General features: G+C 45.3%; 1 protein-coding gene across 1 annotated transcript in view; it reads left to right on the top strand.

Moving 5' to 3' along the window:
* Window positions 1–1,336: 1,336 nt before the first annotated feature.
* The window catches only part of syt19 (synaptotagmin XIX), a 35,148-nt gene continuing 22,085 nt past the window's right edge, over window positions 1,337–14,399 (top strand). Inside the window, exons 1-2 of the mRNA XM_061822886.1 lie at window positions 1,337–1,379; window positions 6,713–6,900. Coding sequence (XP_061678870.1) covers window positions 1,343–1,379; window positions 6,713–6,900 — 225 coding nt within the window. The 5' untranslated portion in view covers window positions 1,337–1,342. The remainder of the gene's footprint in view (window positions 1,380–6,712; window positions 6,901–14,399) is intronic.

Raw genomic sequence — 14,399 nt, 5'->3', positions numbered from 1 at the left:
TTTTATTTCTTTTTTTCCCATCATTACCTTGACCACAATATTTTGGATTTTCAAATAAGATCCTCCTGATATTTTTCCATACCTTCATTGAGCCTCTCCCGTCGTTCTTGTTACCCAGCAAAACGGTACAGGTTTTACACATCTTGATGACATTTCCTGTGTACAGACTTTTATCATACCAGTGGGGTGTGTTTTATCATACCAGTGGGGTGTGTTTGATATAATTATAAAAACCAAACACTCGATGTCCATGTACAATCTTTGTTAGCTTTTATTTTGAAGTCAGCACCCGCGCGTTGATGGCAGTTCTAAAAAAATAAAAATGTTCTAATATATTTAGCACAGTATAAACAAACTTTGAGGACTTTTCAAGTGGAGGCTGTGTAGGTGCAGTAACGTGGTCGGTTGAGAGGACCGCAAAAGATGAACAGGCTTGTAACTTTTAAAAAATGCGGGTCTGTGCCAGTAACGGGAGCCAACCGTGGACTAGGACTGCAGTTTGTTGACAGTCTCGCAACCGGGGGATTTTCGCCCGGGAAAATTATTGCCACGACCAGAGACCGTGCCAGCGCGTTGGTAAGAAATCATCTGAATCAAATGATGTTCCCCCGTTAATCGCGGGGGTTACGTTCCTTACCCCCACGAGAATTTAAAAAAAAAAATCTGCAAATAATGGATGCAGTGTTAAAGTAGAGCACCTTTGTACCATATTTTTGCAACTGTAAGATGCACTAAAAAGTCTTATATTTTCTCCAAAATGGACAGCAGTGTGCAAAAAGTTCCAAAACCTGGAAATGTTGTTGTATAAGCAATATGTGGGACAATGTAAGCTTTTCTACTTACAAATGTAAAATTGCAATTGTCTCTCACTGCCTCGTGAGCGCCATCATATGGTAGCTTACATTCACATTAAAACACAAGACTCCTAACAATGTAAACCAGTGTGTTCAGGTGTACTTCATTGGACTAGTCACAGAACAACATTTACAGATTATGGGACTCAGCATGTGCCCTGTCGATCTAAGAGAGAATTTAAAACTTCCAAGTGCACCTTATGGTCTATTTAGGAGAAAATCTAAGACTTCTTTATGGGAGTGAAAGTAAGGTTTACTGGGGGAAAAAAAAAAAAAAAAACAACTTTGAGAACAAAATTCAAAAATGTGCGGGGGCACACACAATTGTTTCTTGATTCTGGTTCTGGTTCTTGGTACAAACTTTCTGCATGCAGTGTTAACGTCATCTTTTGAAGCCTGAATGATTTGAAATGTCATGAGGGGGCTTGGAAAAAGTAACAAATAATGGTGTACCATATGTGTTTGATTTTAAAACAAAACTTCATGAAATGGGCGAGAAGTACCACATTTATGTCGCATCTCTGGGTAAGAGCAAAGTGCAGGGCGGAGTTTTTTTTCTTCTCACTTAAGTGATCCAAATTTTCTCAACTCTCGTCATATTGCACCTAGTTGTCGGGGTTTTCGTATTTTTTTCTACTTTAACCACCAATGAGTGGCTTTTTAACATGGACTTAGTCTAAAAGTGCCAATTTCCTTAAAAGAAATACCTTGGTTTTGTCATATGAGTGTCAAGAAAAGGGCCATCTGACAGCTATGACTGTTAGACCCAGTTTTATATCCGCTTTATCAATTTTTAGCCAAGACTGCCCCTTTCCACCAATTGGTTGCATCGGTTACGTATCAAACCTTTTTTTTATGTTGACTGCTGTCACGTCCCATCGGAACAAGAGTAGGACCCAAATGCAGGAACTCGGAAGACGCAAGGTAGTTCAAGAAGAGACACGTTTATGATATGCAGAGGTAGGGGATCGAGCAGGCAGTCCGGTGCAGCAGCGGTAGTTGGGACGTCGGGCGAAGAAAGTAGGTGAGCGGGCAGGCAGGAGTTGGTACACGGGAGAACAATCAACGCAGGCAGAAGTATCAAAGGAGTCAGGCTTACAAGGTTGGTCGGAAAACGGACGAAGGTCAGTACACACAAGTTCAATCAGGGATACCGGAGCACACGAATGGGACATGAAGATCATACGAACTGGGGCCGGCCAGTTGTCATCGCGGTCAGATAAATCCACAGCATAATCAGGCTGCATGAGGCGCAGGTGTGCACCATCCAGTCAGAGCAACCGCGGACACCCGCCCAGCCCAGGCTGGAGCGGCAGGATCATGACAGTACCCCCCCTCAAAGGCACGGCTCCCAGACGTGCCTAAACGAAAGAAACAGAAAATAATTATTAATACAGGCAGGGGTGGGCGGAAGGGGGTCCGGAGGAGGGCACGCCCCCCCCCCCCTGAACCCCAGACTGGTGGCCACCAAACACAAGGCGTCCGGGTGGACAGGTCAGGAGGACGACCTGGACGCCAAGCACCAGGGTCCCCACGGGGTGATTCGGCCGGACGACCTCTGTGAGGAACCAAACGAAGAAGCAGGCACCAGAACGAGGCAGGCCACTGCTCCGGACGAGAACCTCCCACACCGTAGTTGCCAAACAACCAGGGATTGGTCGCCACCGAGGCTTGGTCAGTAGGCAGCCGTGGATTGGTCACCAATGAGGCTAAGTCATGAAGCGGCTGGGAGCCATCTGGAGCGAATAGGATGATGGAGAGAAGGACCAGAGCCATGACCGCCACCATCACAGCCATCCCGAAGTCTCTCCAGCTCCGGGGTGGCTCATCAGAACTCCCCAGCTCTTGTCGGACAGCAACGTGAGAAGGCGGCGACCCCATCGTCATCGCCACCTCCTGGACAGCAACGTGAGAAGGCGGCACCACCGTCGCCCCCTCCTGGACAGCAACGTGAGAAGGCGGCGACCCCATCGCCATCGCCACCTCCTGAACAGCAACGTGAGAAGGCGGCGACCCCATCGCCATCGCCACCTCCTGGACAGCAACGTGAGAAGGCGGCGACCCCATCGCCCCCTCCTGGACAGCAACATGAGAAGGCGGCGACACCATCGCCCCCTCCTGGGCAGCAACGTGAGAAGGCGGCGACACCATCGCCCCCTCCTGTACAGCAACGTGAGGAGGCAGCGACACCATCGCCCCCTCCTGGACAGCAACGTGAGAAGGCAGTGTCAGTGTCACCGTCGCCACCTCCTAGACGGGAACGTATGGACGTGCTCGTCGCCGACAGAGCCGGAGTGTGGAGCGTCCGCGGGCCGGTCGCCACTGGTACTCCAGAGCACGGACGAGAAGCGGCTGTGGAGACGTCGCCACCTCCTGGACAGCAACGTGAGGCGGCATCGGGTCGGTCCCCACTGCCACGTGAGCTTGCAGTGCATCCGTTGAAACAGCAACGTGGGCGTGGCGCGGTGGCGAATCCGTTTCCAGGGCAACGTGAACGAGAGTCGGCAGAGAGTCAGCCGAAACTGACACACGGGCGTGTCTCGGGAGCGGGTCAGTTCCGACTGCCGCGTGAACCCTGCTCGGAACAGCCAAAACCTCGACGTGGGAATGGCGAGGAGGCGGGTCAGTTTCCACAGCTATGTGCGCTTGGCAAGGTGGCGAGTCCGTACCCACTGCGGCGTGCACTTGGCAAGGGGGCGGGTCGGTTTCCACGGCAACGTGAACCTGAGCAGGCGGAGACTCAGTCGAAACTGACACGTGGGCGTGTCTCGGAAGCGGGTCAGTTCCAACTGCCACGTGAACCTGCATCAGCAGCGAGTCCGTCGCCGTTGCGACGTCAGAGTAGCTCGGCTGGTTCGCCAATCCGTGCCGGACCTGGGCCGTGAGAGCCGCTCTGCCGCTCTATCTCCGCCCGCATTTCACGGTAGAACGCCTCGTGATTTGGCGGCTCCTCCTCCCTCTGGGCTGGAAGCTTCGCCACCAGCTGCGGGTCTGAGGTTTTCGCCGTTGCCGACGAGGAGTGGGAGGACTGTGTCTTCGTTGCCGCGCAGCGGGAGGCACAAGGGAGCGCCCGGCCGGGGCGTCTCCTCTGGCCGCCACGCGGAGGTCCCGGGTAGATGGCCAAGCGGGTTCCCTCAAACGGATTGGTGTATTTCAACCTACCGGGCGTCGAGTTGTACTCAGGCAGCCGGTCATACAAATCACGGTCCTCCTCATATTCCGAAAAGTCAGAGTCCAGAAGAATATGAGGAGCCAGACGGGTCGTGTTCGGGACGTATTCATACCTCGCTGGCGGAGCGTAAGACACGGAAGCGGAGGACATCAGGGAGCCTACCCGGATCGGACAGGCTTGGTCCTCTGGCAGACGGTCTACCTTGCGTCGGTCCCGACGACGCCGGGTCTTTCCTGCTGGGTCCTGTGTTGGCCAGTTCGTTCTGTCACGTCCCATCGGAACGAGAGTAGGACCCAAATGCACGGGGACACGGAAAGACTGAACTCGGAAGACGCAAGGTAGTTCAAGAAGAGACACGTTTATTATATGCAGAGGTAGGGGATCGAGCAGGCAGTCCGGTGCAGCAGCGGTAGTTGGGACGTCGGGCGAAGAGAGTAGGTGAGCGGGCAGGCAGGAGTCGGTACACGGGAGAACAATCAACGCAGGCAGAAGTATCAAAGGAGTCAGGCTTACAAGGTTGGTCGGAGAACGGACGAAGGTCGGTACACACAGGTTCAATCCGGGATACCGGAGCACACGAATGGGACATGAAGATCATACGAACTGGCGCCGGCCAGTTGTCATCGCGGTCATATAAATCCACAGCATAATCAGGCTGCATGAGGCGCAGGTGTGCACCTCCCAATCAGCACACCTGCGCGGGCACCCGCACAGCTCGTGCTGGAGCGGCAGGATCATGACAACTGCTGGCTTAGGGTTAAATTATCAGTCCAGCCATCCATTTTCCTAGCCGCTCATCCTCACAAGGGTCGCGGGAGTGCTGTAGCCTATCCCAGCTGTCAACGGGCAGAAGGCAGGGGACCCTGAACTGGTTGCCAGCCAATCGCAAGGCATATGGAGACAGACAACAGTCGCACTCACAATCACACCTAGGAGCAAATTCAAGTGTCCAATTAATGTTGGATGTTTTTGGGATGCGGGAAGAAACCGGAGTGCCCGAAGAAAACCCATGCAGGCACGGGAAGAACATGTAAATTCCATGAGTCCAACACTTAACAGCTGCTCCACTTTGCCGCTGAATAATAAACTAGGACAGTGGTACCTCTACTTACAAAAGTCTCTACGAACAAAAGATTCAGGATACGAAAAGCCTCCCTGGAAATATTTGTCTTGAGTTACAAAATACATTCAAGATATGAAAGGAAAAAAATGGCGCTGGATTCAACCGGACATAAACATCCCGTATTTTATCTTTAGTCATTCATTTATTCATCTTTTTTCACCGTGGGTCCCAAGAAATTGATAGCCAGTGTCATCATGCTGCTACCATGTGGCCTCATGCTGTTGCTCCTCGACTTGAGAGATTGGAATTGAACGTCAAACCTGAAGTTGAGGAAATTGTTTCGCTGGGAAAGGCTCAGGAGGACATCGATGAGTTGGTTCACCATGAGGATCTTTGGACGGAGAAGAGAGGACATCGTTAAGTTGGTTCACTACCAGGATCTTATTTTAACTCGGAAAATGTGTTAACTAATCGGGCGATCGCTCACCTGGATGACATTTGCGTTGCACATTTCCGCAGGATTATTAAAAGCCATCAAAGGCAAACATCCCTGGATTGGTACTTCAGGAAACATTGAAAGTTAATGTTAAAGTTTGTTTTGACCTTATAGTTTATGGAATTTATTAATTTTTGCTCATCATGCACTCAACATTAAAGGTTAATGAACATAATTTTTTATTATTCTCTCCATCATGTACAATTTGAACGCTTATTTTTGGCAGCGGGAGGGTCGGGGGCGGGGGTTGGAACAGATTAGGCAATTTACATGTAAAATGCGTTTCTACTTACGAAAGTTTCACATTACAAAATGATTCCCGGAACAGATTAATATCGTAAGTAGAAGCACCACTGCAATACCAAAATGTCTTTGCCTGCCTTTTTGTATTTGTCATTGCTGAGGATTGGTCATGATTGTGCGGTTGGCTGTGTCAACATTGTTTCCTGTGGCTGTGTGTGAATATTCATCGCAAACTAAACACTGGCTTCCAAAGTCTTTCATCTCCTCCTGTTTGTCAGGCCCTTTTCTGCGTTTTGCCTCTCTGTAGCATGCATCACCCCCAATGTGGCTTAGGTGAATGTGAATGCATCTCGGTTTGCAATAATCTTTCTATAACCACCCTGTACAGCACAGGTGTCAAATTCAAGGCACCGGGGCCAGATCCAGCCTGCTACATAATTTTATGTGGCCCAAGGATGCCAATCATTTGCATCAACTTCTGTGATCCTTGTTAAAATCTGTACCAAAATTTGAAATTGTTATATGTAATAAATAATTTTCAACTATTGCAAATATGTTTTGTTTTTGCTACTGATCGCCCTTTTTTTTTACAGTACCTGTTAAAAACAGTACTTGACTTCTGATTTCAGTATTTGTTATTCATCTACTGTATTTGTTGTGCATATGCAATATTATAATGTTATTAACCATTTCTCTGGTTTCACATTCATAAAGGGCATCTCAGGGAAATCACAACTACAATGTGGCCCACGACAAAACTCCATACCAAGTTTCTTCATAATAATACTGTCACTGAGATAGAAATTTCGAAGATTCAGGGAGACATTAACACATCCCATTAAAAAAAAAAATTAAAAATCATCGGTGATATGGTCTTCTCCTAGATGTAGAAAGTCATGAGAGCATCCAGAAGTGTGTGGAAGAGGTGCAAGAGCTGCTGCAAAAGGAAGGTCTAAACTGCCTCATAAACAACGCAGCTATCAACGTGGAGGGTGACTTTCACACTGTTTCTGCTGAGAAGATGATTAAGAACTTCCACACTAATGCTGTGGCTCCTCTGATGATCACTAAGGTAAAGATCTAACCATCCAACCACCACCTATAATTGAGTGGGGATCTAAATGTTTTAGAACGGTGTTTCCCAACCATTGTGTTGTGTTTCATTCGTGTACCATGATAAATCATTGCAGGTGCTGTAGGATATGATTATCAAATGTCACTTAATTGGTCAGAAAATTATGTATCTAACAAAAAAACTCAATCTTTGTTCCTCTACTGAGTGACAAAAGGAATTGAATGATCAACTTGATGGGAGAATGTATAATTAACCTGTGAAAAGAGTCTGTATAACGAGTCACGGCTTGCTGTGAGTAGCTCTGCTGTACGTACATTTAACTTCAGAGCAGAGGTGGTTCTGGGTGCGGAGGCCGGAGGGGTTAATTCCCCCTTAACACTGTGCAATTACTATAGGTAAGACAGCAACATCAGCAGCTCATGCACATTAACTGCACACTTGTACAACCTACACTTAAGGGTTCAACACAATAAGAAGAAAACAGGTGTGCTGTATATAGTACCAGGGCAGCACCAACTTCTGGAGAAAAATTCCTTGTGTGTGTTTACACACTTGGCCATTAAAGATGATTCTGATTCTTATTCTGATCTTCTGGGACTACAGTATATACTGTAAATATTAATAGTGTGATTTTGCACTGACACAAAAGGCGTAATTAGTGCATGTCACTTAAAATCAATATTCTAGTGGGTTTCTCTAGTGCATTTTATTTAAAAACCCCGCACTAAGTTACCATCCACCTGATAAGAGGTAGTCAGAACCAAGCAATTGCTCTGGACTACAGAGAAATTGGTTGTGGTCAAAAAATTGTTAGTCAACTTGCTAAATTATCACACCAGCCTGTCAGACCAGGCAGGCGTTAATGTCATCTTTAATTGATTGCATGCTTCCACCTAAAATTACCACAACACAAAACAACGCGAGTCTATAGCAGTGGCTTATCATAATACAGTAATCGCTAGTTTTTCGTGGTTAATTGCTACCAGACCCACCCACGAAAACCGTGAAGTAGGAGTAAATGGTGGTTGTTTTTTGTTTTTTTTGCTTTGTAGGTCCTTGTCGTCTCGCTGGGGATGTCGCATTATATCCTATCAATACGGCTTCCCGCTACAGTACTGTACTAATGTATGCTGGCGTTTATTTTTATTTTATTTTATTAGATTTTTTATTCCTTTTATATTTTTTTTTTTGCTTCATTGGTCCATGTTGCCGAGCTGGGGGTTGGCGCATTAGTACGTAGGGATCCGTCTTTTTGGGGGGGTCCGTGCTGCACTGAATGCGCGCTAGGTTATCCGCGAAGTAGAGAGGGATTACTCTAAATGTTCATCAAATAGAATAGCAATGTTGTGGAAATGTTGTGTGTTCCTCTCTATTGGACATTGTTACCTTTAAAAATAGGAATATGCGATTCATTGATGTCTAGATTCAGCTAATTTGCTGTCAAGTCAAGTTTGAGAATACTATTGTTAATTGTTATAAAGTTAAAAGAAAAACTAAAACAATTATGAAATACTGTACCATAAATAAAGACTGTGTATGTGATTGTGTGTGGGCATGTCTGTCTGTGTGTTTTAAAACTCTGCCCCTTTGAAAAAATTGCCTTAGCTAGGCCCCTCGAATAAAACTGGTCAAGAACTACCACTGCTTAACATGCCCAGGTTTCACACCAAGTAAATTTGTGATTAAATCGAGACAAGATCATCATTAGTTCTCAGTATAATAATTCTTATAACAATTTTGTTTAGTGGTGTGTTGTTTTTCAAATGTAAAGTATGTGCCTTGGCTGAATAAAGATTGGAAAACGCTATTTTGAGAGTACTTACAGTAGTCATGTGAGCCACATTGAAAATTTAAAGAAATGTTCTCTTTGTTCTTGACAGGCCTTTTTTCCTTTGCTAAGGAAAGCTGCTTCCAGAGGGGAATTTGGTAACATGAGCATGGGCAGCCAGAGGGCAGCTGTCATTAACATGTCTTCTGTGATGGGCTCTATACAACTTAACAAAGGGGAACCTGCCAGCGACTTTAAATGGTACCCCTACAGAGTGTCTAAGGTTGAGCAAGCATGAGAAAAAGAGTTTTTAATCTGAATTTGAAAACACACATGAGGCTGTCATCACCCCTGTTGGCAATTTACTGTATTTCATTTTTTGGAGCATGATAGTTAAATGCTAATTCACCATGTTTGCTTTGAACTGAGCACTCCATTATTAGACCTGAGTCAGTTGATCTCAGAGCTTTACTGGTTTTGTATTCCATTAGCATTTCTTTTATGTAGTTATAATCTAAACCATTTAGTGATTTATAGACCGGTAGCAGAACTTTAAAATTTATCCTTAAACTGACGGGAAGCCAGTGTAAAGACTTTAGAAGTGGAGATACATGCTCTGACCACTTTGTTCTGGTCACAACCCAAGATGCAGCATTCTGAAGAAGCTGCAGCTTTTTAATCCTCCTCTCTGGGAGGCCAATCAGAAGACTATTACAATAGTCAAGTCTACTTGAGACGTCATCATGGAGGAGCTTCTCCTGGTCTGCTTGACACATACATTCCTTCACTCTAGATATGTTAATGATAAAAGCCAGATTTAGTAATTGATTCGATATGACTGTTGAAGGTCAGGTCGATATCTATCAGAACACCAAGGTTTCGGACATGGTCTTTGCTTTTTATAGGGCTACTGTCATGAAATTGATGATTTTTAGTATGTTATGAATGAAAAAACGTCAGCCAATATGGGCCCAAGTGTTTTTTCACCACAAATCATGATTTTGACGTATACAGCTTTTTGTAACTCCCGCCATGAAAATCCTCTCGAGGGATTTGTTTCAAGAAAAAGCAGGAAGTGACGTAAAAGACAGCGGCACCCCCAAGTGGACTCGTTTGTTTCCATTAGTTTTACCTCCGGGAAGGAAGCTCGTTGTTCCTTCGTGTTAGCCAAAATGCCGGCTCATTGCATTGGTGAACACTCGGGAGAATGGATTTACCCTTCATAAGTTTGCAAGAGACTCAGTTCGTCGTGAAAAATGGATTGCACGGGTGCAGAGGACGAGAGCTTCGTGGGTTCCAAATAACAGGCAGGTGTGTATACAGCTACTAAAAAAAAATAATAGTTTGGGGCGGACCACGTAATCGGTCTCTCATAACGTAACAAAAGATCCGCGTACGAAATATGTCGATGTGTGCGTCAGACGGCGTCGGGCTGCTGTGCGGACGGCGGCGAATCTGAAGAACCCAGCCAAGAATGCTTCACTCAGCTGCATGCGCACAGTAATGCGCCCCAGCTGGACCGTTTTCGAGTACTGCGGCAGCTATGAACATCTCCCTAAAAGCAGATCAGCTCGGCTCCATCATATGCCACCACGGCGCCGAAATTCAGCCACACCGGCAGAGGCGCCGCGTTAGGCATTCAAGGCTTATGCGAAGGCTGCGCGTCTGGCTTTGCGGACGGGGGCGGCTCTGAAGAACCCAGCCGAGAATACCTCACTCCGTGTCGTGCGCGCAGTAAAGCATCCCGGCTCGACTGTGTTGTTGATCGCGTACTGCGGCGTCTATGAACAGCCCCCTAAAGCAGCACCGCTCGGCTCTGTCATAAGCCACACCGGCCGGCTGGGATGAGCCGCGGAAGTGGATCGGACGGGGATGCGGTTTGGCCGTGATCGCATATCATCTGAATATGGCTCGAAACAATAGTGTAATATTGCCCCGAGGGCTCGAAACAATAGTGTAATATAGCCCTGGTAACTTTACTTGGTTGTGTGGTGTTCTCCTTTTCGAAAAGAGCTTCCGTGTCAGAATGGGCGCGTTTGTCTCCCATAGTTAGGGTGCACCGCGTGTTTTCATTGACGATGTCCAGGTGACGTCACGGACGGAGGATGCAGCCAATATGGCGACCACTTGGATATCGTAGAATCTCACTTCTGCAACTTTGCGCATGTCACGTCCCATTGGAAACGAGAGTAGGACCCAAATGCAGGATCTCGGAAGACGCAAGGTAGTTCAAGAAGAAACACGTTTATTGTATGCAGAGGTAGGGGATCGAGCAGGCAGTCCGGCGCAGCAGCGGTAGTTGGGACGTCGGGCAAGCAGGAGTCGGCGCACCGTGGAACAATCAAAGCAGGCAGAAGTATCGAAGGAGTCAGGCTTACAAGGTTGGTCGGAGAACGGACGTAGGTCGGTACACACAGGTTCAATCAGGGATACCGGAGCACACGAATGGGACATGAAGATCATACGAACTGGGGCCAGCCAGTTGTCATCGCGGTCATATAAATCCACAGCATCATCAGGCTGCATGAGGCGCAGGTGTGCACCTTCCAATCAGAGCACCTGCGCGGACACCCGCACAGCTCGTGCTGGAGCGGCAGGATCATGACAGCGCACACATTCATTTTTTCGGATAGACATTGAAGTGAATAATGTTATATGTATTTTTCATTTCAATGTCTATTTTAGAATGTTTGTAGGGATGACACTTGGGCTTAAAAGATAGTGAGTCCATGTATTTATGAACAGCAATCCTTTTTTTTTTTAATGTTAAAATCAATTATCTTGGTTTAGTTGAAGTAAATTTTGGCTCCTCCAGTTATTTATCTGCTTTAGACAGTGGCACAATACTTCAATTGAAGGGGAATTGACTACTCTAAAGTGCCCATAGATGTGAATATGAATCTTTTTTTATGTGCCCTGTGATTGGCTGGTTATCGTACAGGGTGTACATCACCTCTTGCCAAGAGTCAGCTGTGATTGGCTACAGCATACCTGAAACCCTGGTGAGGATAAGCGATAAAGAAAATGGATGGATTGATAGTTTGTGTAGCTACTCCGTCATCCAAGTGACACCAATCCAAAATAAGATGAACAGAGGCAACAGTTTCTTGGTATTTTAAGATGTTCTACAATCCCAAATACTTTCATTATGTCTGGTGAGTATGTGTCTGGGGGCTGTTCAGAACGTAGTTCTTGTTGCCTAGTATTACTGGTGTATGAGTACGAGTTCTTCACCTGCCTACTGGCAAATAGCAGCGGTCATAAACAGTTGACAGGTGATGTCCCACAGTTTGTTTTGAGCGTTTGATGGTGCATTCCCTTACTTTTTTTTGAAACCATCTGCCTTCTCTTTTCAAAATGTTGACTTGTTGTCCTCAAAGTATTTCCCTTTTCTTTTAGAGGCAAATGTATCTCAAACTCAACCTGCAAATTCATCATGAGGCCTCAGTGTTAAGGGCGGCACATAATGTTCATATTGGGGTGCAGAATTGCTATAAACCCTAAAGACCTATTTTTTTCATAATCCATTTGCCTACTTTATTTCAGAAGCACTGATACACATCTTCATGTTAAACCAAACAAAATTAAAAGCAAGTATGACCACCTACACCACCAGTCGTCGTCATTCAAGGTATCAATAATCACTTTGTTGTAAAACTTATGAGATACAACACCAGAAGCATTTCTAAAATTGAGAAGGCATCTCTTTGGGTACAGTTGAAAGGCTCAAAGAAGGCACATGAACACACACCTGCTGAGAGTCTCAATATACAGGGTGTCCCATAAGTCTCCATACATGGCAAAAATAAATGTTTCTTGACAGAAACCATTTTTATTTATCTAATATGCTCTATTGATTCTATAATATGTAGTATTAGTAATATATACTGTAGACCAGGGGTCGGCAACCTATGGCTCGCGAGTCATACCTGACTCTTCGTGGATGCGTATAGCTCGCAGAGCCCTCATAATGACATACTGTATACAGCAGGGGTTCTCAATGTGATCGCAAGGCAGTTTTGGTCGATACCGTGATGGCGTGCCCGAAAAAAAAAAAGAGACGTCAGACTTACGTCTTTTTTTTTTTTTTGAGCATTTTGGCAGCACACATAACTTTCTCTAACAGCGACCCACTGCACTGCCACACACTCTTCCTCCTATCTTACCTGGCACTGGCCCCCTCTGCTCTTAAAGGGGTACACTCATAATAATTATAATAATACAGTCTTACGCAGCCTATCAATATGGTTTATAATGACAGCATGCTTATGCACTGCCCACTACCGGAAATTTTTTTACATAGACATGCCTTTGTCGGCAAGCATTGTTGGCGAGTGCACATAAGTGGGGAGAAATGAAAAAAAATTAAACCTGCAGACCAGCTGATTGTGAAAACTTGGAACGTACTTCTTGTCACATACCACACACTGCGGCATGTGAGTATTGCTGTACTGACAATGTTTGGTTCTACCTATGCATATGAAAAGTCTTTTTCACATTTAAAAAAACATTAAGACCAATGTTCATGAATACTGGATTGAGGTCTCAAAGGCTTCATGAAGTTTAATTTATTTATGTATGAAAAAGAACAATTCCATATCAGCAAAAAAGTCGCATTAATGGTAAGAAGTACTTTTGTCATCATTTAAATTAATTTAGAGACTTATTCTACTCTTAAAGATCTAATCCAGATGACCAGTATTTTTTCTATCATACAAATGTAGCTAAAATTAGAAAAAAAATTCTCAACACAACAGAAATGAAATAAATTAGCATCAAAGTCAGTCTGAAGATTTTGTTTAAAATGTTATTTTGATTCGGCAGGTTCCGTAAGTCTGGAATGTGACGTCACATCCATACAAAATTTAGCCAGAGAGTGAAAAAGCTAGCAATGATGGTGAGGAAGTGTGTTGTGTACTGCTGTTCTGCAGTCCGTTTCCTCCAGGCACTCTGGTTCTATCCCACATCCCAAAAAAGATGCATTAATTGGATACTCTAAATTGCCCCTAGGTGTGATTGTGAGAGTGGCTTTTATCTGACTCCATGTGCCCTGCAAATGCCTGGCAACCAGTTCAGGGTGTACCCCACCTCCTGCCCGATGATAGCTCGGATTGGCTTCAGCACTACTGTGACCCTTCTGAACAGTTGAAACATTTCATTTTTGCCTATTTGCTATCAGTAGGGAATTTTCTGACCAGTCCTGGTTTTCAAAAAGCAAATAGTGACAATGCCTAAAGTTGTCGATGTTCTCAACATTTCTATGTTACAGTGGACAAAACAGAAGAAAATCTGATAATAAGTTCTGACTCAAAACTAGGAGTTGCTCATAGAGAAAGGTAGCGAAATATAGAAAAATTGATGGACACTGTAGAAATGGTTTTTGTAACTGTTGAATTAACAGTAGTTATGCACAGAAATTTTGGCCACCGAAATATTTTGGTCAAACCTGGCCCAAAAGTGCATTTTTTTGTTTCGGACAGAAATAGTTTCGGCACCAAGATAAAACGGCCAAAAAAGGATGTTGCTATAATGCAATCAAAAACCGCAGCCAGTGACCAGTCATTATATTATAAAACAATAAAAATGAAAACAGCACATCTTCATTGAACAGTCACCCAACTGGCCGCTTTGCGCTCTACACGCTATAATGTGCTGTCCCAGCAACCTATGAGCTAAAGCTACGGTGGCTACATACTCATGGGGAAATGTTCTGAGGTGATGGTGAGCT

The sequence above is a fragment of the Syngnathoides biaculeatus genome, chromosome 6 (assembly GCF_019802595.1).
Source record: "Syngnathoides biaculeatus isolate LvHL_M chromosome 6, ASM1980259v1, whole genome shotgun sequence".
NCBI classification, from domain to species: Eukaryota; Metazoa; Chordata; class Actinopteri; order Syngnathiformes; family Syngnathidae; genus Syngnathoides; species Syngnathoides biaculeatus.
Note: the sequence above shows the minus strand (reverse complement) of the source record. Positions and strands in the feature narration are given on the sequence as shown.